This window comes from Mauremys reevesii, linkage group 1 (genome assembly GCF_016161935.1).
Source record: "Mauremys reevesii isolate NIE-2019 linkage group 1, ASM1616193v1, whole genome shotgun sequence".
In the NCBI taxonomy this organism is placed as follows: domain Eukaryota; kingdom Metazoa; phylum Chordata; order Testudines; family Geoemydidae; genus Mauremys; species Mauremys reevesii.
Genome location: NC_052623.1, coordinates 295,493,965 through 295,521,765, shown reverse-complemented (window position 1 = coordinate 295,521,765; position 27,801 = coordinate 295,493,965). Strand labels below are relative to the sequence as shown.

General features: G+C 42.0%; 1 protein-coding gene across 1 annotated transcript in view; it reads left to right on the top strand.

Annotated features, from left to right (window-relative positions):
* MYRFL (myelin regulatory factor like) overlaps positions 1–23,614 on the top strand; it is a 64,202-nt gene extending 40,588 nt beyond the window's left edge. The window contains exons 14-25 of the mRNA XM_039495603.1: positions 4,458–4,621; positions 5,289–5,352; positions 6,982–7,067; positions 7,727–7,798; positions 7,887–7,933; positions 8,039–8,200; positions 13,650–13,709; positions 17,341–17,428; positions 17,702–17,776; positions 19,991–20,099; positions 22,980–23,054; positions 23,150–23,614. Coding sequence (XP_039351537.1) covers positions 4,458–4,621; positions 5,289–5,352; positions 6,982–7,067; positions 7,727–7,798; positions 7,887–7,933; positions 8,039–8,200; positions 13,650–13,709; positions 17,341–17,428; positions 17,702–17,776; positions 19,991–20,099; positions 22,980–23,054; positions 23,150–23,236 — 1,089 coding nt within the window. The 3' untranslated portion in view covers positions 23,237–23,614. The remainder of the gene's footprint in view (positions 1–4,457; positions 4,622–5,288; positions 5,353–6,981; positions 7,068–7,726; positions 7,799–7,886; positions 7,934–8,038; positions 8,201–13,649; positions 13,710–17,340; positions 17,429–17,701; positions 17,777–19,990; positions 20,100–22,979; positions 23,055–23,149) is intronic.
* Positions 23,615–27,801: the final 4,187 nt, after the last annotated feature.

Genomic DNA, 27,801 nt, shown 5'->3' with positions numbered 1-27,801 from the left:
AGGAGCGGCAGCAGGATCACAGAGTGCCGCTGCAGCCCCTGTATAACCGCCCTCCCACCTTCCCAAGTTCCATAGCCTCCTCACCCAGATGTGTAAGAACGCGGGAGGGAGGCTCTGTGCACCTGCCCACTCCACCCCAGTGGACAGCCTAAGCAAAAGGCTGTCATTATTTTGAACTTTTGAAGTGGCCTTTTCCTTGCCTCCTATCCTCCTCCAAAACCCCACCTGGGCTACCTTGTCAGTTCTCTCCCTCTTTTTATAATCAATTAATAAAGAATACATGATTTTTAAACGATAGTGACTTTATTTCCTTAGAAAGCAAGCTGTGATTGAAGGGGGAGAGTGGGTTGATTACAGGGAATGAGTCAATCAAGGGGGCGGGTTTTCATCAGGGAGAAACAAACACAACAGTCAAACCGTACCCTGGCCAGTGATGAAACTGGTTTTCAAAGCTTCTCTGATGTGCACTGCTTCCTGGTGTGCCCTTCTAATCGCCCTGGTGTCTGGCTGCCCGTAATCAGTGGCCAGGTGATTTGCCTCAGCCTCCCACCCCACCATAAAGGTCTCCCCCTTACTCTCTCAGAGATTGTGGAGCACACAGCAAGCAGCAATAACATAGGGGACATTGGTTTGGCTGAGGTCTGAGCGAGTCAGTAATGTGCGCCAGCGCGCCTTTAAACATACAAATGCACATTCTACCACCATTCTGCACTTGGTCAGCCTGTAGTTGAACAGCTCCTGACTACTGTCCAGGCTGCCTGTGTATGGCTTCATGAGCCCTGGCATTAAGGGACAGGCTGGGTCCCTCAGGGTAACTACAGGCATTTCAACATCCCCAACTGTTGTTTTCTGCTCTGGGAAGTAAATCCCTTGCTGCAGCTGTTTAAACAGATTAGTGTTCCTGAAGATGCGAGCGTCATGAACCCTTCCTGGCCATCCCACGTTGATGTTGGTGAAACGTCCCCTGTGATCCACCAGTGCTTGCAGGACCATTGAAGAGTACCCATTGCGGTTTATGTACTGGCTGCCCTGGTGCTCCGGTGCCAAGATAGGGATATGGATTCCATCTATCGCCCCACCACAGTTAGGGAATCCCACTGCAGCAAAGTCATCCACTATGACCTGCACATTTCCCAGAGTCACTACCTTTGGTAGCAGCAGCTCAGCGATTGTTTTGGCTACTTGCATCACAGCAGCCCCCACAGTAGATTTGCCCACTCCAAATTGATTCCTGACTGACTGGTAGCTGTCTCGCTTTGTAAGCTTCCAGAGGGCTATCGCCACTCGCTTCTCAACTGTGAGGGCTGCTCTCATCTTGGTATTCTGGCACTTCAGGGCAGGGGAAAGCAAGTCACAAAGTTCCATGAAAGTGCCCTTACGCATGTGAAAGTTTCACAGCCACTGGGAATCGTCCCACACCTGCAACACTATGTGGTCCCACCAGTCTGTGCTTGTTTCCCGGGTCCAGAATCGGCGTTCCACGGCTAGAACCTGCCCCATTACCAGCATGATCTCCAAAGCACTGGGGCCCACGGTTTGAGAGAATTCTGTGTCCATGTCCTCATCACTCTCATCGCCGCCGCCTCCTCGCCTGGTTTTTCAGGTCCTGGTTCAGCATAGACTGCATGATAATGCGCGAGGTGTTTAAAATGTTCATGACTGCTGTCTTGAGCGGAGCAGGCTCCATGCTCACCATGGTATGGTGTCTGCACAGTTCACCCAGGAAAAAAGGTGTGAAACAGTTGTCTGCCATTGCTTTCACGGAGGGAGGGGTGAGGCTGTACCCAGAACCACCAGTGACAATGTTTTTTGCCCCATCAGGCATTGGGATCTCAACCTAGAATTCCAATGGGCAGGGGAGACTGGGAACTATGGGATAGCTACCCACAGTGCAACGCTCCGGAAGTCGACACTAGCCTCGGTACATGGACGCACACTGCTGAATTAGTGTGGCCGCGTGCACTCGACTTTATACAATCAGTTGCCCAAAATCAATTTCTGTAAAATCGGAATAATCCCGTAGTGTAGACATACCCTCTGTCTCTAGCTCCCTCGCTTTCCCTCTGGTCCCTCCACTATCACTGTCCTTCCCCTGTGTCTTCCCCATTGTTCTGCCCTCTCTGCAAATCTCTTGAGCTCCAAACAGTTTTCCTTCTGCTCTATTTTTCTCTCTGGGTTTTTCCTCTCCCTAATATTTCCTCTATGGCCTTCATCCTTTCCACCATCCTACTTATGTCCCTCACTACACACTTTACTTCCCTTGAGTGTCCCTTTGAGTTCTTCTTCTATCTGAGGGGCACTCCTAAAACTCTTCCTTTCCCCTGTTTTTCTCAGGGTTTCTCTTCTTACAGAACTAGATAAGTTGATGGAGGATAGGTCCGTCAATGGTTATTAGAATCATAGAATATCAGGGTTGGAAGGGACCTCAGGAGGTCATCTAGTCCACCCCCCTGCTCAAAGCAGGACCAATCCCCAGACAGATTTTTACCCCAGTTCCCTAAAGGGCCCCTCAAGGATTGAACTTTCAATCCTGGGTTTAGCAGGCCAATGCTCAAACCACTGAGCTATCCGTCACCCACCCCTAGGGTGACCAGACATCCCGATAAAATTGGGACCGTCCCGATATTTGGGTGGTTGTCCTGATACTTTGCTCTGCCAGCAGCACTCGGCTTTTTTTTTTATTATTTTTTTGCTCCGCCGGTGGACCCCCCCCAATGTGTCCCAATATTTTCTTCATCTCATCTGGTCCCCCTACCCACCCCATTCTACTCATCCATAACCCCCAATCTGTTCTCTGCTCCCTACTCATAAGATTTCCCCCTCCTATATTTCCAGCCTAGCACACTTTCTGCTGCCTCCTTTTCTGTCTCCCCTTCTGCCTAAGTCAAGACTGGAGCTGAGAGAATGCTTCAGAAGTGGTTGCAACATTTGTTCAAAAACAAATAACTTTTACTCTAATGGTATCCATGACTCCTATTATTCTCTTTCTGCAAACATTAATATGTGAAAATGTATTTGTGCAGCTTTCAGTGACTTTAATAGGAGATGGGGGGTCTAAGAATGCAATGTAACATTTGCCGGTATATTGAAATAAGAGATTTGGGGTGTTTTTGTGGGACCTTGAGACTCAGTGTATCATCTTCAGTGAGGCACTAAAACTCTCATCTGCCCTTTCTTCCAAAGAAAACATTCCTTTATTTTGCCAGGTGAGTCATTTTTCTCAGTTTCTTGAAGCTACCTAGGATAGAATGATGCATGATTTGAAGAGACCAGAAAAAGCAGCTGCTTCATATCTCTGATCTATGGACAAGTGATCACATAATTGATTTCATGGTTCCAAGCACATGATGCTGTTTTGAAGTCACTTGTCAATAAACATACTATAGTAATAGTTCAGTGTGTGACTTACCATCTCTACCCTAGCTCTGGTACATGGTATTTTCAATGAAAAAGATGCATCTATGCATGTGTCTCATTTCTGCATGGCTTGAACATATTGCAGCAACTCACCAACCTTTGGTAGAATAATTGCTTCATCCAAGTCTTAATGGGATCATTCAGATTATACATTAGCATGGGAAGGCATTTTTTTTTAAAACACAGCAACAAAAAGCATACTGTCATCCCCGCTCTTAGCACAGATCAATAAAAATTTCAGCTTAGAAATGGAGATGTGCAGGTAGTGAAATAAATACATGCTACCCAGATGAAGGTGGCGCTAACCTTCCTAACAGAACTTTGGTACCGACGATGATGAATTCCTAGTGCTGGGATAAAATAAACAGGGTGTTAGAACTGCTGGGTTGGGCAATGAGCCAGTTGAAAGGTCTGGGAGTTTACAAGAAGGTCATGGGAGGCCGCCTGGCAGAGTCTATGTAGTAGCATTTATTCCGTTATAGCTAAATACTTTTCTAGCCCTTCCCTAGAAGTAGCACCAGGGACTCTCTTTCCCTCACTCGCTCGCTCTCTGACTCTCTTGGAAGTTCATGTTTGGTTCACAGGATAGGCATCTGAGCTAGTTAGCCCATCCCATAGCTAAACAAGTCAACGAGGACATAAATCCTGGAGATAGCGTTAAACTGCAATGGCATAAATCAAAATGTAGATGCTTGCCATGACACTTCCAGTGGCTAAATTTCAGCAAAGTGTGAATTCAAGACAAATTTTAGACTCAGGTCGGCACAGTTCTTCAGCTCATTCACTATCTTTCTTATACAAGTGCTCATATCCAATTTACCACAAATCGAACACAAGCACTTTCTCAACATAGCTAGCAATCCAGCAAAAGGATTTTATAGTCCCAAGCGGCCTCACATTTATTTTGAAATAATTTGTGTTTGTATCTTAAATGCTCAAACCATCTTTGGATGGGTGAATTCTATACACATCCTTGGTTGTTACATCTCATTGATTTATACAGTACCTCTCTCTCCTTTTTTTTTTCTTTCATTCCTCAGGATCAAATTTTTATGGAGAATGTTGGTGCAGTTAAGCAGCTTTGTAAACTAACTAACAACCTTGAAATCAGGATAGAAGAATTGGAAGTGTGGAATAGAAAACTAGCCAAGCTGAAACGGATAAGCAGTTTGAAGTCAACAGTCAGTGAAAAGAGCACATTCAGGTATCCCAGGATCAATTCGGGAGAATTGTCTGATGATTCTGATACCAGAGATGATAAAACAGCCTGGGTGATAAAAGTTAGAAGTAATTTAGTCTGGTGGGGGTTTCCGTTCATTTCCAGGTACTCTCTTACTTATGAATTTTGTAATTATTTTTTAATTCAAATCATGTGCACTCAGTACAAAGCTTTTCTATTTCTTAAGTCACTTCTTTTTTCAAAATTGAGTATCTCCATGTTTGAAAAGCAGCAGCTCATTAGCAATCACTTCTGGAAGCTCTGCAGTCTAATAAAATCAGGCCTGAATGACTCCGGTTATAAGCCTGTAATAGCAATTTCCAAGTTAAGGGAAATCCACAAAAACCTCTTTTGATGAAGAAAATCTTCCTTACAATTTGTGTGAAATTGATGAGCATTTCGTATTTCCAAATCTTTTTCAATTTTTCTTTGAAAATAAATGTAGCATTTAATAGCATGTACCTGTGCAAGTTGACTAGTGCCGTTTGTTCCTGAAAACAAAGCTATGGCCCCTCTGACTTTTTTGTTCTTTTAAAATGTTGCTATCACAAAGGAATATAACATTAAAATCCTACTCAGAAAACATCCCTTTTCCATTTATTACTGCTGGAACATTTGAACATTTGAATGAGGTTTTTTTTGTATTTTACAGCAAATATAGTCGAGCTCCTAGTCTTTTACCACCAAGAAAACCAGCCCCTGTACAACACAGAAAGGTGAGTGAAATGTAATGTGTGTCAGAGAGTTCTTTATAAGGCTTAGGCCTGGTCTACACTACAGAGTTAGGCTGATGTAAGGCAGCTTATGTTGACCTGACTCTGTAAGCAGATACACTAAAATGTGACTCAGGCCAATGTAACTCACCCATTATCTCCACAAGTGATGTAGCTCTGAAGTCGATGTAGTGAGGTTGATGCAGTTTCAGCGTAGACACTTTGTTGCTTTATATCAACTGTTGCTGCCTTTCAGAAACCATCCCATAATGCCCAACACTGGCAGTTAAATTGGTGCAAGCGCTCCTGGTGAGGATGCACACTGACAACAGGAGGAGTGTAGTGTGGAAGTGTAAAACCAGTTCAAATACTGCAGTGGTTGTACATCAATGTAACCTAGGTAGACTTAATTTTGTAGTATAGCCTTGCTCTTAGACGTAAGTGGAAATGGACATTGGTGGAAATGTTTTTTTTTAAACATATGTTAAACCCCATTGAAATGCATTTTTTCAGATTGCATGAAAAATGGTATTCATGCCTCTAAAATAGAATTACATGAAATTGGAATTCCACTACCCTGTTTGTTTAGTGCAATATGAATTGCTTATAACCAGGACAAAGTGCCATAGAAGAGCAAGAGAACAAATCTAAGCAAATGTATGTATGAATGTAACAAAACAGTTAATTTTGGGGGGAAAACTGTACCCCTTAAAAATCAGGAATAGTTCACCAATGCAAGAAAGCCATGAGGGAAGTTCTTCCTGGGATCTGAAATTTGTGGCTCTAATAAGAAGGAAGTGTGTATGAAGCCTTGTAATACATCCTGCCAATATATTTGAGTCTTAGTCTATCGTTGTTTATGTGATGCCTACTTACCATTTCTCTATGGCTCAGTGGTTGAACCCCCAGTATTGTACTGTGTTTCCTCCTTCAGGTTCCAAAGCTATTGTGGTGGAAAAGTTAGAACATGCAAAGTGTGCAACAGGAAGTCTCAGATATGGCCAGGGGGACTCCCTCTGTAACAGCAGTGTTCACTGTATTCTGATAGAAAAAAGAAACTTCCATTGCACACGCACTGAAAGGGTTAAAGGGCGTGTGCTGAACTACTTTGGCGTATTCTTCTCAGTCTGATACCTCTAGTCCTGCCATTTCATATCACCCGTCGCTATCACTGTGTGCGCTCACAGGTGATGGGACAAAGCACTCTGTATCCAGTAATGATGATCCTCAATCTCTCCATATTCTGAGATCATTTTTCCTCTTGCTCCAAATGTGCTTTCTTTCTGTATTTATATCAGATTCAGTTAAGCCTCGTCCTGGGCACATCCTGGAGGTCCCTCCTCTCTTAGATGTGGTTGTCATCAATTAATTTCTTTGGTTTAAACAAAGGGATTATAGGCGTTTCCTCCAGGGGTGAATATAGCAGCCAAAGAAAGCAGTATTTCTGTGATTATTACCAATGCTAATCCATTTTGGGGACAACATTCTTTCCCTTTTCCCCATCTTTCCATTTCCCTGAACTAGTGACTTCTGTGATATTCCTGCCACCAGTTATTAGTTTTTTATCAACTGACAATTTGTCGGCTACATATTACTGGGTATTTCATGTCAGCTGAATGCTTTTTTTTCTAGGTTTGTTTTTCTGAGAAAAAACAGTCATGGTCCAACAGGATTTTCCAGATCACTGTAATAGCTTTGATTGCTGTTATGGCACTATGGTAAGAAATACATTGTCCACACATTTTGTTTCTTCTGTTGCCCCCACCTCTTATCCCTTCAGAAATCAGATTGTGGTTGTCCATAAACATTGTCTCGAAAGAAACATTTTAAATTAGAATTTGGAGCTACTTGCAGTAACAGTTGCAAAAAATGAGCATAGTGTTTTCTCTTCACTATTAATATGGAATATGCTCAATTTAATAACTTGATAATACATGTGCCTCTAAATGTGGCAAAGTCAGAATATTATAAGGGTTGCCTGTTCTGCTTTTTTAGTCTAGAAATATTCTGGTCATACACCCCTAGAAAAGGGACAAGAATATTATTACTGCAGTGTCCTCAGCTAATGCTACAGTACTTTTGATAAGGGGAAGCTGAGCATATTTTCTACTGTATTTACAAATGTATTGTTGCTGTTACCTCAGAGGAGCTCTTTTCCCACAATACAATACTTCAACTCGTACTCGGAAAGGAACACATCAAAAACTGCTGGGTCCTTATACCAACTAAAGGCCTGATCTAAATTGAGTCAATGAGAATCTTTCTATTAATTTCAATGGGCTTTGGAAGAAGGTTGTGCTTGCTGTTGAGATCCTATTAATACTGTGTGTGCATCAGATGATGGGTATGAATCTACTGACTAATTATCTTTTTACAGTGTCTTGACAATATCCACCCTCTACATACTTAGCATAGAAGAGCAAGACATTAGTCAAAATCCCATTCACAGGCAAGTAGTAAAACTATTATGACTTCTGTTTCAATAAACAACTTCTGTAGACCTTTTGTAACTAATTGTTTTTCTTCTTCTTCACCAGCAATGCTACAAGTTCCATTACGCAGCCTCCATATACCACCGTGGCAGGTACTGTATCTGTTACTCTTCCGTATGATATGACTTCAATTTCTGTGCTGCTGCAAAAAGTCAAGAGACAAAGAGCACTATTGAAGAGTTTGTTGTTCTTTGTAGCACTCAGTGACAGCACAGCTTCTTCAACCATGACACCCAGCATTACAATCCCTGAAGTGAATTTCTGTGACATCTTGCCTTGTGACAAGACCTATTGCTGTTCAATTCATCAAACCCACAGAAAAACTCCAAGGTACCAGACAATGACGACAAAGGAGGAGAGTAAGTTGAAACATGAATTGCTATTACTGTTAGAGCTGGGCTGGAAATGATTCTTTCCTTCCTGGAATTTTTTTTGAGATTTCAAAATCAGTTTCCTGTTGTGCCTCAGGACAAAACTGAGACCTTTTTGAAAGTTTTCATTAAAAAAACTGAGAGAGAGACACACACACCTCAGAATAGCCAATAGCCTAGTTGCATTCAGCTGGGATGCAGGAGAAGCAGGTTCAAGTCCCTGCTCTGAATCAAATAGAACAGGGGCTTCAACCTAGATACCCCATATCTCAGGTGAATGCCCTATCCACCAGGCTATTCTGTGGTGGGTAAAAATTGTATTGAGAATAAGCACTTAGGATCAAATTTCTAAAGGTATTTTGGCACCTAAAGATGCAGATAGGCACCTAGTGGAATTTTCAAATATGACTAGGTCATTTGAAAATCCCAGTGGTTACCTATCTGCATCTTTAGGCATTGGTCTATAATATCAAGCTGGGAGCACTTCTTACTAGCCAGTTATACTTAGTTAATGACCCAAGGTGAAGCTAGGAGCAGCTAAGTCCTTTAATAAGCCATCAGATACTTTTGACAATGAATTGACTGGATGTGGTGGAGGATGAAGCAACTCGTGTTTAAAAACTGATCAACGTGGTACAGTTCCAATGTGATATTTTCTCAGGGCATGCATAGAATTTCACTGCCACAAAAGTGAAATGTAAAGTAATAAAAAAGAAGAGCTTTCTCACCAGGTAGGGTTTTCCAAGCACTCTGATCTTAAGAGATGGCATTCAGAGACAGTGCATTGTACAATAAAATAATACTTGTTACTAAAATATGTTTCTTCATATTCTCTCTACTATATATATGGGACCATAGGTAGTAGCAGAAAGTGGCAATTGGTAGCTGATGGCGTTGTAACATTAAATGAGGCCCAACTTGGCAAATGCTCAAGACTTGATTTTCTCTTTACACTTAGGATTAGGGTTACACTTAGGGTTAAGGTTTACACTTAAAACTGAATGTTGGTACTTTTAATCCCAACATTCATTCTCCTTTCTTCCCCTTTTGTTGACCTGAGGACTGGGTGCTAACCAGTCAGGCTGCCAGGGCATGAATGCTTGCAATGACCACAGTGGTGTAGTCCCTATGGCCTGAGTCAAACGGCATGACTTTCACAATGTCAAGGCGGGGCTAGTGCTGCGTCTCACACTGGCCCTGAGAGACCCATACAAGATCTTTATAGTACTTCATAAGGGAATTCAGTTAGGAAAAAAGATTCTGGGCCTTGAAGTAAGGAGAGTCTTGTATTTGTAATGATCTAAAAGGAGCAATCAGTACTGAAGTCCAGGACCCAGATCTGCAAAGGTCTTGGATAGGCAGCAGGCCTTGACTCTTCTTGGCACCTGGCAGAGAGACCTGGTAAAGGTACATTTAAGTTGTCTATATGCACCATGATCCTGGTTCGACTTTTATGGATGGGCTATGAAAATCTTGCAACTCAATATACAATTTCAGTGGTGATGACTCCTTGACCAGTCTTTGTATAATAAAGTGCTGTCCTTTATTGTTTTCTAGGGCTGTCGATTAATCACAGTTAACTCACGCGATTAACTCAAAACAAATTAACTCAATTAAAATAATTAATCTCGATTAATTGCAGTTTTAATCATACTGTTAAACAATAATAGAATACCAATTTAAATTTATTATAATTTTTTTGGATGTTTTTCTACATTTTCAAATATATTGACTTAAATTACAACACAGAATACAAAGTGTACAGTGCTCACTTTATATTATTTTTATTACACATATTTGCATATTTGAAACAAAAGAAATTTGTATTACTCTGAAGCTTGAATGAGTATCAAGACTTTCTTAATTAAAAATACACTAATCTAATTAAAAAATGAGAACTCAAGGAAAAAGAAAAAGCTGCATCCCCATCTGGGTATCTTTCGTATTAGATGATGAGAGCACATTCTTATAGCAGGAAAAAAAGATACACAGAGCAATACCTACAGTTGGAATCTCATGCTCTAAATAGCATGAAGTGTGGATCCAAGAGTGAAAATCTGCTCAGCACACAAGCTACTGAAATATCTCAAATCTACAGCAAGCTTAATGAAGCTGAATAGATCTCCCAAGCGGATGGTAATAATGTCAGTAATCAACCCAATTGCAGAGAAAATCAACAAGCAGCTTAATGTAGTTGTATCCAAAACAAATAAGAAGGACAAGGTTGAACAGACCAAAAAGCTGAAAACTAAACCCAGGGAAATAATCAGGACAAAGGTGTATTTTAAGGAATCAGTTCATCAGTCTAAGAAAATAGTCATTGAAGGTTACAGCTGTTTGCAAGTACAGTGGAACTGAATGCAAAACCCAGAGTGCATTTCAGTGGGGCCTTTCCCTGATGCCCAGGCACACCCACACTTTGTGGGTACCAACAGCAGTGCATACACTCCTGGGTGCACAAGTGCTTTCAGTGCAGATCTTATCTATGTACATCTCAGATTTGCTTAAAATGAACAGTTGTGCTAGTGAGACTCAATTGCTTGAATCAGGGGTCAGCAACCTTTCAGAAGTGGTGTGCCGAGTCTTCATTTATTCACTCTAATTTAAAGTTTTGCGTGCCAGTAATACATTTTAACATTTTTAGAAGGTCTCTTTCTATAAGTCTATAATATATAACTAAACTATTGTTGTATGTAAAGTAAATAAGGTTTTTAAAATGTTTAAGAAGCTTCATTTAAAATTAAATTAAAATGCAGAGCCTCCCGGCCTAGTGGCCAGGACCCAGGAAGTGTGAGTGCCACTGAAAATCAGCTCGCGTGCCGCCTTCAGCACGCGTGCCATAGGTTGCCTACCCCTGGCTTGAATGTTCAAGGACAGCAGAAACAAAAGCATGTCCAAGCCAGACCAAAGCAATTCCTAAAAAATGTCAGCAGATTTTCACAGATTACATTTTATAACATTTGCCTCACTCTAGTTGAACATGGTCCATTTTCCCACACATTATTTCCTCAAATAGGGCTATAGTTCTTTGTTTCCAGCCTAGCAGCCACTATGGCTTATCTATTCATGCTAACTGTCCCTGGGGAGGAGGGACTGTCATTTTTTAACTAAATGTTGCCATTTCCTCCGTGTGCTTCCCCCCTCAAATCACTGCTCCTCATAGAGCTCAATGAGGGATAAAGGTGCATTACAATTTTTAACTGCACGTGCACCTATTAGTTTCCTTCAAATGTTGTCATTTACGGATTCATAACAATGTGCACTCATTAGAGCAACATAACATGAGGTTATGATCATATTCAGTGCCTTTCTTCATAGAAATGTGTTGAATGCTTTGGACATTTCAATGAATACCACTTCACTTCTTGGTAATTTCTGATCCTCTGGAATGATGTTCTGTGCCTCCAAACAAAAAGGATAAAGCAGTAATTTGGATGGATGAGGTAATATTTTTTTATGGGACCAACTTCTCTTGGTGACAGACACAAGTTTTTGAGTTCCATGGAGCCATTTCTCAGGTCTGTATATAACTAGGGTGAATCAGAGGAAAACTAGAAGACATGGATACTCAACCCAATGTACCACCCCCCTCAAAATAGTGAAATCGAAGTTAAATAAATTTACCTTCGTCCTACTTCTATGCATCATTCACAGCTTGTTAACTGAAAAGCCTAATGCTTCTATCATCTTCCATCTAAAGAATCCATGGTGGAACTGCTCCAGTGTTCCAGCCTGTGTACGGAATTTTCCAGCAGAGTGCTCTAAAGTAGAAGTAGCAAGCCTACAGGGAGAATGTTTGCTTTTTTCAGTGAGCAGTCTGTCAGCTCCAGCAGAGGACTGAGAACCACTTTCAGAAGTAGTCTTAATGTGCACACAGGCTGCCAGGGAAGTTAGCAATGATCTAGATTTTCCACTGCAAAGAACATTAAAGAGGAAAGAACAGGAAGGAGGGGTGGGATGGGAAACACTACAGAGAGTTTGTAAATTTAAAAGAATTAATGAGCAAATAGGAATAAGGTAATTGTGATGGGAGGCAAAACTGGCTACGTGAATTATTCAGAACAAAACACCTCTCGAAATTTAAGGTTTTTTTTCCCCTTGCATTTCATTTCTGTTATCTTGGGTCCTTAAACTTAGCCCTTTAGACTTGTCCTGTGCTGTGGGTTTGCCACAGCCAGCATGTCAACTGCACCTCAGTGGACAGATTGTCTGTGCCTTAGACTAAAAGAATGGCAGTGGTTTTGTATCTTTTCCGCAGAGGCTGAGGGATCCTTTGCCTGTCTTCAGGATGGACAATGTAGTGATTATACTGTAACCCTTGTACATTTCAAAAGTGTCCTTATTAGAAAACAGAGACACAAACAATTCGCAAAACATACCTAGAATTCCTTAGTCTGGTGCTGATAGAGTCAAACCCTTGAACTTACAGAACAATGATCAGTAAAGATGATGATCTCATGTCTAAATTTCTCTGTCAGTTTCTTTAGCCTGAAGTCTCAGGCCTGATCCACACTACAGAGTTAGGTCAGTGCACATCGACCTAACTCTGTAAGTGTCTACACTAAAATGTAGCTCCCATTGATGTAACTTGCCCACTACACCGATTTAATAACTCCACTTCCACAAGAGATGTAGCACGTAAGTCAATGTAGTTAGGTCGATGCAGGGTCAGTGTAGACACAGTGTTGCTTCCATCCACTGTTACTGCCTTTCAGAAACCATCCCACAATGGCCCACGTTGGCTGTTAAATCAGTGCTAGTGCTCCAGATGATGGCACGCACCACCGACACAAGGAGCGTGGTGTGGACGTGTCAAGCCGATGCAATTACTGTGGTGGCTGTACATTGACATAAGTTAGCTCGACTTAATTTTGCAGTGTAGACTTGCCCTCATCCTTCTGTCCCTAACATACTACATCTCAGGTCAGTCCTTGTCCTATTCCTTATGTTCAGAGGCCTTAGATATTCCCCTTGCTCATTTTTATGTAGCCAGGTATCCATTTGGTCATTGCCATACTAGCCAGGAGGGCATCCTTGCTAATGATATCTTTACAGTTAGATGTATGCAGGTGTACTATGTTGGGAAATGAATTAATATCTATTTCTTTCCCATGTTCAACAGCCAAATATATTCCATGCTTACTGGGGAAAATCCTTTCTATTTGGTTGTTTAATTTTTTTCTTATATACCACAGCATTTCAAAAGCTCATTTGATTCTGTTGTCCACAGTTCCCTTTCCTTTGTATGCACCTTGGTCTGAATGAAGCTCGTTTGCATTTTAAATGAGTCGGTCACTCGTGGTACATGTGCCTCTGTGGTGGTCTGTCATTTGGGATAGAACATTTTGCTATCTGTCTTGTGTTGATATTTTTCTGTCCATTTTTAACATTAGAATAGATTGTACAGGGAGATCAATAATGTTGTCCCCTTCCACAGGAAACAAAAATAAAGCGGTACAAGAGAGATTGATGGAAAAACCTGATCTTGGAATTGACTGTAAGTCCTCCATTAAAAGAAATACTTTAAATACATAATTTATAAAACTTTTGACTACTTTTGTTTGACTTCCTGGTGGCCTGGTTTGGGGAAATTGCTTTTATAACTGGTGGTTATAGGAAATTGGAGTTCTGGAATCTGTTGAACACCTGTGGTCCACTATAATTTTCTTGTAGAATTAAATTGCATAGAAGTGTTCTTTAGACTTTTACAGATCTGCCTGCAACCCCCTCTAATGATTTCTTTGTCTTAGCCCTGGGGATAATCTGCATAAAGGTAGGACCGCATATGTTGAACTCTTCTCAGCTGAACTTCTCTTCTCTTATTTTCTCAGTCTACTTATTGAGCCAAAGGACTTGACTTCAAGTCAAATTAATGGAAGTTGTGTTATATACAGTTGTTTACCCCTCCCCCCAGCCAAGGTAAATGACAGCTCTCAACAGAGGCTATATCCTGCATGATGCTGAGCACTCTGGGCCCAGTCCAGCAAAGAGCTTAAGCCACCGAACAGGCTCAATAGCAGCAAAGGGACCACTCGTGCTTACAGTTAAACACATGCTGAAATGTAGGTGAGCTGGATTGTCAGCTGTTTGATGGCCCATCAGTTCTAGGGATTCCAACACTGGTGGAGACTAACTTGTGTTAGAAATAGTGGGAATTTTTGCAAAACTTCCTGGTGCAGACAAGGCTCTGGGCTCTTAATTTAACTGAAGGCTTCCCTCTTTATAGGTTGCACAACACTATCAGATCCATTCTGGATGAACGAATAATTGTGCTTGCAGCTCATGATTGCAGATAATATGAGAGTGCTCTCTGGCATTGCTGAAGCATGAAGAGCATCAGTGCTTGTGTTTAAGTTAGATGGTGTTTTGTTTCTAGCAGCAGCTTGTTTAATAGAAGTCAATATGATCCACTGGAGAGGGCACTGGCATTCCAGTCAGGAGACCTCAGTTCTATTTCCTGGTCTGCCCTGGACTAGCTGTGCGACTTTGGCAAATCCCTCAGCTCTCTGAGTCTGTTACCCTCCCATCCTACGGCTTGGCTGTTTAGTAGCAAGTTCTCTGGGGTACAGACAGTCTCATGTTCGTGTACAGTGCCTAACACAATGAGGCCCTGAGCTTGGTTGGGGCCTCTAGCACTGCTGTAATACAAATCATAATAAAGTGATGTTGTCATGAAGGGAAGGTTGCTAATGTACTTGTTCTTTAAGGGACAAACACGGTCAATCTATCTAAGTTACTTATATCATCTATTGCCATAGTATCTGAGCACCTCACGATCTTAATCCTCATGACACCCCTGTGAGGTAGGGAAGTACTATTATCCCCATCTCACAGGTGGGGAGCTGAGGCACGATGACGCTAAATGACTAGCCCAATGTCATACAGGAACCCTATGGTGGAGCAGGTAATTGAGCCCACGTCTCCCAAGTCCGAGGCTAGTGGCCTAGCCACGGACCTTCCTTCCAGTCTGGGTAACAGCTTCCTTCCTTATCCTTTCTGGTAGTCATCACTGTCACAGTTCAGACCAACTGCACCTGTGTTCCCCCCTCCATGGCCCTTCAAGGGCACCCACTGTAGGCTCCAGGATCCTCAGACTTCATCTCTCTTGAGTGGAGACCTGCGTGTGTCTCCCTCCTAATCAGGGTATTTCCAGGCTGCACAGTTCCCTCCTATACTGTAACGTCCCCAACGTAGTCAGGCTGCCTAAGCCAGCCTGCTTTCCTTTTCTCCTGAGAGACAGTAAACAGTGTAATCGCCACAGTTATAAGTTACCCACAGCTCTCTAAGCAAGTGCTTTACTCCTACGGTAGAAACATTACTGAGAAAAGATATTAAAAACAATAAAAGAACCTACACACATGCTGATAAGCTTACCAGAGATCACCGCCTGCTCCAGTAGTTCTCAAACTTTTGCACTGGTGACCCCTTGCACACAGCAACCCTCTGAGTGCGACCCTCTCCCTTATAAATTAAAAACACTTTTATATATATTTAACACCATTATAAATACTGGAGGCAAAGCAGGGTCTGGGATGGGGGCTGACAGCTTGTGACCCCCTGAGGGGTCCCGACCCCTAGTTGGAGAACCCCTGCGCTACTCCACCAAGGGCTCTGGGAGGGGATTAGTCATTAGTCATTTTTCCTGTGCTCACCAGTTCATAAGAGCTTTCACTCAGGGCTTAGCTCCCCTATGAGTTGGTAAGTGCCTCCTTTATCCAGCTGGGGCTTTTGAAGAGATCATGAATAGGTAATCAGCTAGACAATAGGTTTTTCTTCAAGGTGCAGCTTCAAAAGGATGGCTCTGAAAGTGAGTAATTTGTACGCTTCCTGGTCCCAAGTATTTTCTAGGAACCTAACTCAACTAAAAATTCGGACTTGAGTTGTCCATTGTTTTAAAAGAGTTCTTGGAAGCATGTAACACTTCCCAATGCTTATGTTAGTCCTGTCACTCCTAAAATATGAAATTCAGATACAGAACCTAAACCAAGTTCAAACATCCACAAAGTCTGGAGAAGTGGGTTTGACCTGGTATTTGAGTTCAACACATTCTAAACAGAAGGAAGAGTCACAAAGCTGAGATTTGAATTTCCCAAAATCTCAGGAGCTAGAGGTAGACAGGGGTTGATCTAATGTTCTGGTGTGTCCTAATTCTAGATTTTAGCTGATCTATTTCTAGAACCACAATTTAATTGGTATGTAAGTGTATATGTACCCATGTTATAACAAATAGGTTACATATAGAATCAAATACTTTTACAGAATTGAACATTTTCTGCAGAGATTCTTAGAAAAGTAATTCCATTCCATTCTGAATTGTTTCTCTAGGAAAAGGCAATGATTTTCAAATTAAGGGCTGGTGTCTCTCAGGTGTATCTGTGCCTGAGCAGCTCCTGCTAAGGAAAATAAACATGCAGATACACTCAGCAACTCTACCTTAGATGCTCTGTTCTAGGGAAATGTTTTAATATGAGGTGCCCAATATGTTGCCCATGGGATTCTGACATGTGACTTTTAGTTTCGATCTCCCCTTTAACTCTGGAATGAGGGTAAAGCTCATCAGCTGAAGTTTTCTGTTGCTGGTGACATTAGACCTGCAGCAACTTCTACCATAGATGATAATGGGCTGGGAACTACAGCGTTAACTGTAATGTTATTACTGTCTTACCCCAAACTCCCAGGGTTGCCCAGAGGATTCAGGGGGCCTGGGGTCTTCAGCGGCGGCCAAATTGCCGCTGAAGACCCGACACTTTGGTGGCGGGTCCCGGGGCGGAAGGACCCCCCGCTGCCGAAGACCTGCCCCAGGACCTGCCGCCGAAGTGCCGGAAGGACCCCCCGCCGCGGGTCTTCGGGGCACTTTGGCGGCGAGTCCCGGAGAGGAAGGACCTCCCACCACTGAATTGATGATGACAACCCGGAACGGAAGAAGCTCCAGGGACCCAGGCCCCGCGAGAGTTTTCCGGTGCCCCCAGAGCGAGTGAAGGACCCCGCTCCAGGGGCCCTGAAAAACTCTTGTGGGGGCCCCTGCGGGGCCCGGGGCCTGGGGCAAATTGCCCCTCTTGCCCCCCCCCCCGGGTGGCCCTGCAAACTCCTGAAGTAATCCAGAAAAAAATTGTTCCTAATGTTTTTAGGGATTGATACAACAATCAGTTCCATGCAGATTTTGGAAACGCAGCAAAAAATTGACCGTCGCTATTGTAGTAAAGGTCTACAATGCAGGTGGGTGAAATATTTTGTTACATTTTATTACTGTGATGAGGTAAGAATGCCATGAAGGTGGCGTTGGTGCTTGCCTGTCCTTTCATGTGTTTGAAAAATTCAATTGATATTTATCAAAAGTTAATTGCAAATATTATAGTTTAAATGAGACTTTTTACAACATAATCTATTAAATGTTTTTTCTTAATCCAGATATAATTTTCATACTCATGCAGATAAACTTTATGAACTCTTCGGTGTTAATGTTGTCCCTTTATTGTTGCCAACATTTAGGTCTGGAAATTACAGCTATGTTATTCCTGTTAACAAATACACACCCATCAATGTAATACTCTCATTGGAAATCAAGTAAGTACAATCAATGCAATTGCTTCTATAGAAAAAATGTGCTCTGGGCTTTATAATGAAATTGCTTCTGCCTGATTTTTCTGGACCACAAATGAAACTCATTTCTGTGCAGAGGGCCAGGACTATGTCTAGGCATAACTTAAATTTTTGAAATAGCTCTGCAGTGGGATGTAATAAATCAGGCTAGTGCCAGCACTCCGCACCAGGATGCATTCTACCCACTGAGATAGATGTTAAAATGTCATAGTCTTAGGCCCAAATCCTATAGATACTTAACCCCACACGTAACTTTACTCACTGCACGTAAGCATTTGAAGGATTGAGGCCTTCGTTTATTGTGATTTTTCTTAATATAGACACTTTTAATTAAGAGACTAGAAAATAGTTCCTGTCCTTATCTATGCCATGGGGCAGAGCTAACCAACAGCAAAGCTCTTAGTCAGCAAAGGCTTCTCATCTTGAACATAGGTCTAGTTCTGTTCTGTTCTCTCAGAAGTAACTGGTTCTTCTGCTCCTCTTCTCCTCCAGTGGAGGCTGATACCACTCAAAATATTGGGAATGTTTAGTTCTGCCTCATGACATTTCATTACTCCAAGGCCGAGTTTTATGAAGCTAACATAACATGTTTTAAAGGCAATCTACTGACTTCACATATTAACATTCTTGCTTTTAAGATTAGTGTGAACATAACAGGACTCCTACTGAAGTGGCTGTGCATCATCTGAAGCAGTAGAAAGAAACCATTAGTTTAAGCATGTGCCTTTATAAACAAACGTTGAAGCCCTCGTACATGGCTATGAATATGTCCTGATCATAGTTTCAGAAAATAGGATACTGAATTTATTTTAGATGCTACAGCTGTGTTCTCAGGTTCTTTTGCTATAAATGTATTTCAATGAACTTTCACTTAAAAAACAAACAAACCAGAAATCCACATACAATCCGCATTTAATTGTGTTTATTGTTATATCCAAATACTATGCTCTTATTTCCACTAAATAAAATCAAGTGAAGCCAACATACACCATTGCAACCTATCTAGGGCACAGTATGTGGCATGTGTATTATACACTTGTACAATTGCTGGGTTGTACAAATGTCTAATTAAAACTGTACAATCATGCTTGCCTGGCAAGCTCTTTTCCTCCTCCATAAAAAAACAACAACCTACATTTTCAGGCCACCTTGCTGCTTCCATTTTTCTGCCACCTGTTGCCCCATCCAGCTTCTTCTGAGTCTTTGGTTTTTTTCTGACCCTCAAGTCCTGTCACAGCCATCCAGGCCGGCAGGATTGGAATGGCATGACCATCTTTAGATACTATTGGAAGAGGAGGGGGGCAGAGTCTTTTCTGTTGAAGGTTTCTTCTGTTGAATTCTCTTCCTGGTTGACCTGTGACCTCAATCAGGGCAAAGCGCAGGATGTGCTTGTTCTCTTTTTAATTGTGTGCATGTTTGTGCACAGTGGGATTGTGATTGTTTGTGAAGGTTCCTATTCTAATGTGTGTTCTGGGCTTGTCTTCTGTAAAGTTTTGTTTCCTGTCTTGGTATGGTGCACAAAAGTTTTCCGGCCCTGTGGAATGATAAACTAATGCATGTAGTTATCGTTGTTTTAGAGACATCGGAATATACTAAAGCCTTCGGTAGAAACATCCTTTATGTGTTGGAGAAGTTTGTATGCAGACATGGATTTGGGTTTGCAGTTAGATGGGCTGAACCAAAACTTCAGATTCAAATTCCCCCAGGAAAGAGTCCAGGTCATGATTAGAGTTTCTGAGCCTCAGAAATGCTAATTTCCTTTATTTTGGCCACTAGGGGCATGTCTACATTGCAGCTGGGGGTGTGAATGGCAGCTCGTGCGGACATGCCCACACTAGCTGTACTCTGGCTAGCTCATTAATAATACAAGTGAGGTTGCCATGGCATGGGTTGCACAAGTGAGTGTATACTCAGGGGAGTTAGATGGTCTTGTGCAGCCTCTGCTGCGCCATGTCCTTGCTTCTATTTGTAGCACTCTAGCTAAAGGACAGCTAGTGTGGGCATGTCTACACGAGCTGCCATTCACACCCCCAGCTGCAATGAAGATATGACCCTTAAGAATGTGTTTTAGTTTTTTTCCAGTGCATCTTTCAGTTCCATTGTTTATATTTTGGGGGCGGGAGGTTACCTTTAAAAGCAGCAAAGTAGAACCTTAGATACTTTTTCTTTTTCTTGAAGCACTACGGAGCCATTAATCGTCTTTCAATGCAAAGTCACTTTTGGAAATATATGTTCCCATCAGCCACGAAACCGAAACAGAAGGGAGGCTTTCCAGGAAACCACCCAGGTAACACTTTTCTGAATTGCAAAGCTAAAATAAAATTCGAGGCAAACCCAGGAATACATGTTCAATGTCCCCATGAACTTGGCCCTGAGAGGTATTAAGCAAAGAAATCATTTGTAACTAGTCTCGCCCTCTGTCAAATCATTTGGCACTTCTTAAAGACATCCCTGCATGCATCTTTCTAAAACAACCCTAATACCTGAATCACATGGGACTGTGGGTCTCAGTGATACATTTTGAGATGTCTTTAGGAAGTGCCAGTATATGTTATAGATGACGCGATAAAATTTTGAAAAGGTTAGTCATAACTCATGTATCTGCTGAACGTCCCTCCCCCGGACAGGAGGTGGAGACATTCGGGTTGTAATTCTGTGAAGCTGTGGGTGCTTAACTCCCTTCCCCAGCAGATGGCCATCCCGGGGTGATCAAAGCACGGAGATGTGTTGGGAGCAGGGGACAGAAGAGCCTACACTCAAGAACTCCAAGCAAATGCAAGGGCAGCAAATGCAAGCCAACAAATCTCTAGACTCAGTCAACTCTGCACTTGTGGATGCTTGAAAAATATCAGTGAAAAACCGATTCAAGATTAACACCCTCAAATTATTTTGGCAAACACATTAGGCCAAATTCTGCTCACAGTTTAATGGTGGAAATCCAAACTAAAATCCAAATCTAATAGAGTTAGTCTGCATTTCCACTGGTGTAAATGAGAGTAGAACTTAACCTGTTAGTGCAAATCAGTTTGCTGCTGCATATTGCAAAAACTGAATTAATGATGCTTTAAGGCTCCCATTGGGAGGGTGGCTTTCTCCTCTCTTCATTTCTCCTCTGGCCTCTGTAAAAGCAGCAAAGAGTCCTGTGGCACCTTATAGACTAACAGACGTTTTGGAGCATGAGCTTTCGTGGATAGCCTCTGTAGACTCACTCGAATATAAAATGCACATTACATTACCACTTGGAGAGCATGGACCGTCAGAAGCTTCCGAGCTGAAACTCACCACTGGTGCAGCTCCACTGGTGGTAGAAACCTATGGAGGAAGATGTAACACGATAGGAAGCTGGAGTGTTTGCCACTGTGACCACATGGTGATCAAGTCCCCCACCCCCAAGCCCCTGTCCATGCTACTGCTTCCACTGTTAGTGAATTATGACTTTAAGGTGAAATCCTGGCTCCATTGAAAACAAAGGTAAAATTGCCATTTAGTTCAGTGGGGCCAGGATTTAACCTATAAAGCAATATAGAGAGAAGCTTACTGTGTGTGGGTGAGAATTATTTTCATGTATTCTCTGGGATGTCTTGGGGGGGGGGGGAAACAGAAGTTGTCACAAACATACCTGAGCTTTTCCCACCATCCTAGCCAGTTGGAGGTCTGATCCTGCCAGGTGCTGGGCACTCACCTCCAGCAAAGAGATGAGAGCCCTAAACTCCCATTAACTTCAATAAGAATTGAGGCAGCTCAATACCTCACAGGAATGGGGTTTCATTCTACCTGCCTGGAAGTGTGTCTGCTAGTTTTGTTTTTAAAAAGGGTGGGGGCGGGGAATAAAGGTGGTAGAAAATTTGAAAACAAAATTCTAGGGCAAACCTACATGTCATGAACACTTGGGAGTTGTGTTTGGCCCACTACACACCTGATTTTAGTCTGTGGAACATACATGCTCCTCACACCCTGAATTCTTAAGTGTTGTTAAATTGCTTACTTGCTGCTGTGCTGATCAGCTGGAGCCCTGTCTTCCTCCTCCTGCCCAAGATGACTTTCAAATGTCATTGAAAAAGGTGTAGGTTGCTGTGACTACAGCAAAATCATCAGGTACAAGCGAATGAAAATCCTGGGAGCTCTGACCTCCAGCTGTAATTCCAGCAACCCCTGAGGCTCTGAGTCAAATCCAGAGCCCACGTAGGCATGTCATTGAGACTGACTGCCAGCAAAGCTAGTCAGGCTTCATGTGTCAACTTGAAATTCACATCAAAGGACTAAAGCTATCTAGTTTGACCCACAGGTAAGAAACTGCTTCCAGCAGCTGTAACAGTGAGTCATTCAAGGTTGGCATGAGCCAGAATAAAAATACTGCTATTGAAAGTATTTGTTTTCAAGCTTATTTTCCTGAGAGTACAGTGATTAGTAGCCCAGCAGTCAGCTGGCCTCTGACCAGTTTCTGCCTAAAATGTATAATGTACATAATACATATTGCACCAGGGCAAGATGGGTAGCTGGGACTTTACTGATATTTGTGATGTCTGTGAGGTACTTGAATGAAATGTGAGTGCCAAGTCAAACCATCATAACATTGTTCTTCCTGGAAACAGTGGGGTTGAATGATCCCTATACGATTTCAGGGAAAAGTGTCAGAGCCAAAATACGTTACTTGCATTTGTATGTGGTGGAGTGTTACATCACACACAAAACCAAATCTTGCGTGCATACATCTTCTTGCAACAGTCCTGGAGTTAAGACGCTGCATTATGCCTTGGAACACATAGAAGCCTGTGCACACCCGGGGTATTAGTCTTGCTGCGGCTTGTTAATCAGCTGAATCACAATGTTTACCACTATTGCACTTTAAACTGTAAAGAGCACTTTGGCACATCTGGAACAATTCTAGCTTCCTAAAGGAGTCTAGAGGGTGCTCCGTTATTCACAGCCAGCCCAGAATGCTGGGAGCCAGATGTCTCTCAATTCCTGAGCTGGTCGGAACAAACCCCATTCAGAACATTTAAAGTCTTTAAGTGTGCTGACTTCTCTCACTGTAGCTATCAAGTCTTGTTATCACAATGACTCGTACTGCATTTGGCAGTGAAATGCTTTCACAGCCTATCCTTCTGTCCAATTGAATGTAAAATGAGGTTATCAAATTCATCTCTCTTTATAATTCATTATCTAGGGATGTCAGCATATTTGGATTCTCCCTGTAACTTGGTGGTATGACAGCGCATACCATTTCCGCGTAGCTGCACCGGTAAGCCTTTTTGAAATGAGAAATAGACCAAATGAAAAATGACATTTTAGCTGTGATTAGTTTCTACATTAATCTCCTTTATTTTTCTCCTACAGGATCTTGCAGACTGTTCAACAGATCCAAATTATGCTGGGATATTTTTTACTGATTACTACTTCTACTTCTATCGACAGTGTAACTAAAATATTGCTGATCATTCTGTTTATTGGCAGGAAAGAAGATAATACTCATGGTACTGAAAAGACTATTGTCTTAGTAAAAATGTGCAAATGAAATGAGATGTGCAGAATGTTTCCTAGTTTTTGTTTAACCATTAACTTTTAGAGACAAGTGGGCAAAAATAAATTATTTGACTGTAGTCCAGGCTCTGCATGTCGAGTCATTACTTGTAAAAGGATGTGATTTCTGAAAATCAATGGAGAGCTTGATGTGTAGATATTAAAGGGTTCCACTTCTCTTAGCAATGCCATAAAATACAGTAGATGGGGGGAAAAATAGTGGCATTCTAATATGCTTCAGACTGTTCAGAAGACTTTGACATAATAAAAATATGAATTGCAGCTGAGACTTGTTTTTGTCCTACAAGTGTCTACCTTCCATTATTGTCTGCCTCCTTCTTTATAGTATATATGATTTCTACCAAACAAAAGCTTTGTTATAGTGGAGGTTGTACAAGTACAAAATCTTATTGACATAATAGCAACAAGTTTAGGAAACCTCATTCCACAGTGAATGTACCGGTAATTATTTCTCTGCATCATGTGGGCCAACACACCTCTGCTAACATCACACTCAACAACAAATGTGCAACTTTAACACCAGCGATGTTAATGCTAGAATGAAGTGTATGTTTCAGATATGATCTTTTGTTTTGATCTGTGCAGAAGAATATATCCTTGGATATTTTTTGGAGTGTGTCATGGCTCCACAAGATCTGTGCTATGCCCCAGCTTTTAAACAGTATCTTGGAGAAACCTCCCCCCAAGAGTTTCCCCTCTTTTACTGTGGCAGGCCACGCAGCCACAATGCTTCTGAGACTGAGCTGCTAGGCTCACATCATGAGCTCTGGCCAGCGAATCCAACTGAGAAAGACTCGGCATTCAGAGACTTTTTGCCCTCATCAGAGATCAATGCACATCAGCAAGTATTTGAAGTGATACCAGGCAGCCTGTTCAAAACAGAGTAGGGTTTATTAGTCAACTGGAATGCAGCATTGGGAACTCTTTAGGTTAGCCTAGAGAAGCAAAGGTTAAGACATAGTCCATACTGGCTAAAGCCTGGGCTTCCTTGAGCCATGCTGCTCTAGGAACTATCTTGGATTTCTTTCTCTCTCTGTCCCTTTGTCAGTCCCAGGTTAGACCTGCTGTGCATCTCCAAGGCCAGCTGCTGGTCTCCTGCTGAGTTCACATGTTCTGCCTGACAGAGTTTCCCATTAATTGTTTAGTCCCTGGAGTTACCATTCTCTTTCTTCCACTGATATGGATCAGGTTCAGCTAGTCATTGATGACCTCTTCATACCACCCATTTAACCCTTTTGTACCAAATGGGTAACAATCCCAAGTCAAGCCAGTCACATGTATATCATTCATTAAGAAGTTTTGGGACATTCCCACTTTGTAACAACGTGTAAGGACATGTGTCTGTGTGCTAGAAGAGTGAGAGAACAGGAAAATGATAATGGGATGCTGTGCATAGTTTTGTAAGTTGGACATGTGTACTTGGTGGTATCTACATTCTTCTATGTTTAGGAAAATTGTTTTTTAAAGATAATTTTAGGGTGACTGTCACTTAAGTTGTATGTTTGCTGTTGAGATAGAGGAAGTACATGGATTATGATGAGTAGTGGATGCTGTCAGTAAGTGGGTGTAAGGAAAATTATTTGTATTGTGGAGGGAGGAGAAAAAGGAATATAATGGTGATACTCTAGATTTTGGGAGATTGATGAGATGTACACGTGAGCAATCTTAATCCTAAATTAAATCTGTTTGTTTTTTGGGAAATGTCTCTCGTTTCTAAATACACATAACAGTGCTAATATATATTCAGATATTTAGCCATGAGGGGAAAAGCTATGAAGAAAATCTTTCCTCTAAAAAGTAGTTTACTTTAATTTTTTACCACAAACACTAAAATGTCTTAATCATAATTGTATGGCTACTGCCTGACACCCCTATAGGGCAGAGTTAAGGTTGTCTGAATGCCTTAAATTTGTATTTCTTTAATGTAATCCTTAACTCTGAACTTCCTGGGTTTATAGAGATTTGGGGATAATTGAAACCTCTCTAATTTTTTTAACCCCCAAGTGACTAGTAGAAACTCTCAACCTTGACTCCATCTTAATCTAGTTTTTTGCCTGGGAATATGTAGTATAGATGACATAGTCTAGAATAGTCTGGAAATGGGCTTGATATGGAAGTCTGGATCCAAAAGGATGCGGAATCTGGACAAAGCCAATTTCTGCTTTTAGGCTTCAGAGGAGAATGTTCTACATTGATGGTTGTCTTAAAAATTACACGTGCTCACCATCAAACACATGATAACACACATGCATTTTTAACAAAACTGTAGATAAAATAGACCTACCTGTTTTTCATTGGATATTGCTCTTAGTAGATATATTGTTCTAACTGACCTGTAGCACTGCAGTAGGAGATCATGGGTTTTCCACAATTTAACTTCATCAAAACAAAACCTCTGGCTAATGCTAGTGGAAACCACCCAACATTTTTGTGAAACATTTTCATGGTGTATTTTGTACAAATTGAAATTTTGACAAATTTAGTTGAAAATTCTATAAGTTTCAACCAGCTCCACCAATGGCACATTTATCTAGCAACTCTCATTTTAGGACTTGATGCAGGTTCAAAGGAATGTCTGTTGTGCAGAGGCCCGTGTTCTAAGTTGTCCAATGTAACAAAAGTCCAACTCTTTTTAATTATTTATAAAGTAAGCAAAAGTTGGAAACTGACTAGCACAAATTGGATAGTTTGCTAAAAGAATTATGATAACGGGTCTTCACAGCTTCTGGGTGTGACAAGCTGAGATTCTAGAAAGTGGAGGAAATGTTTATAGTTAAATAACCATGTCTTATGGTTGGTTACTTGTAAATGGGATGAGGCTGTCACTGATGCCTTCTTGGACATTGAACTTGCGTTGAAATGTAGAGAAACAGGTTCAGTCTGAAGCCCAACCCCCTCCCCACCTCTTCCGTCCATGTAAGCTCTTAGGACCGGGCCCCAGGATCTGTTGGAGGATAAGTCCAAGCCTAAATTCCTCTGGGATTTGGGTCCAAATGTTATCAGTTTGCAGTTTGGATGGAATGTGGACCTGGGTCCTGAAGATTCATGTCCTTAAAGACCACCTACACTATCCCATAATCCCACGGGCCAGTGTTCCTAACCTTTCCATCCCAAAAGTAGCCTATTGACTCCCAGGAAATGGAAGCAACCTCTATGGTTCAAGTACAGCTGCTCAGCATTTAACCCTTCCATTTGATTCTGACCACTGAGCTGCAGACAGAGATAACTGTCTCCTGAATTAGCTATGGCCACTGACAGGAAGAAGTCCTTTGACAAGTGTGCTGCTACTTGGCCACTGAACCACAGTCAGATACTGGTAAATCTCTAGTGTGAGATGAGCATGACATTCAACTTCAGTCAGAGTCCCAGAAATGACCATGTGTACCAAGAAGTAGTGAACATGTTGACAGTATTGGAGATTGACTGGACCTATGACCAGTGCAGAGAGCAAGTTAAGCAACTTAAGAGAGAGTGCTGGAAAGTCAGGGATGAGAACAGCACCTCTGAAAGCTCACCATCATCCTGCCTCTTTTATGAGGACTATGACCAAGTGCTCGATACTGCCAAACACGGATCCCACAGCAGTTTATGATAGCCTGGTAAGCCAGGATGGTGAGCTTCTGACTCCCAAATCTAATGTAGCACTGGAGGGGAGCCAGCGAACAGTGGATCAGGCTAGCAAGGTGACTCGGATGCTCATACCAGTCCCCAAGGAGGTTTTTCCAATGGAGCAGCTGCAGCATGTCCTGGAAGAACTGTTTGATGACCCCCAGGAGGAGCTGCTGGTCACAGAACAGGCAGCAGAAACAGAAGAGGCAGAAGTAGCCCCGGAGCCTGGTAATCTTCTGGCTCCGTTGTTAATGTATAAATGGGACTGATTTCCAGTTTGATCCAATGCAATTTTTATTATAAGCCATGGGTAGCAGTGTGTATTTGGTAATAGAGAAGACTGCATGCCAGCCCCATGGCATCATCCGCCACACCACAATGTGGAATTCAAAATGGAGACCGGGAAGTGAAAAAACAGTTAAGCATTTCATGTTAAATTTTTACCAGATATGCACACATTCTTACAAAGATGTGCTGGGGTGTTTAGAGTAAGAATTTTATATTGCCTTCCTTTTATATTGCCTTCCTTTTCTGAGTACACAGTATTTTTGAGCCTTGACATTCCAAAGACACTTTTCTCTGACGATTTTCTGAACCTTTTTTGAAGTATTGAGGCAATAATGCATTGTGATATGTCTACTTTCCGGCCCTTCCACCTTTGCAGTTCAGTCTCAGTCCAGCAGGATCCTGATTTTTCAAACTGGAAGAGCGGTCCAAGAGGAAGCGTTTCCTCAATTACCTTAGGGTTGACATCCTGGACAGGGCCAATAAGCTAGTCTAATGGCCTGGTCTACACTAAGAAGGGGGTTCGAATTAGGGTACGCAAATTCAGCTACGTG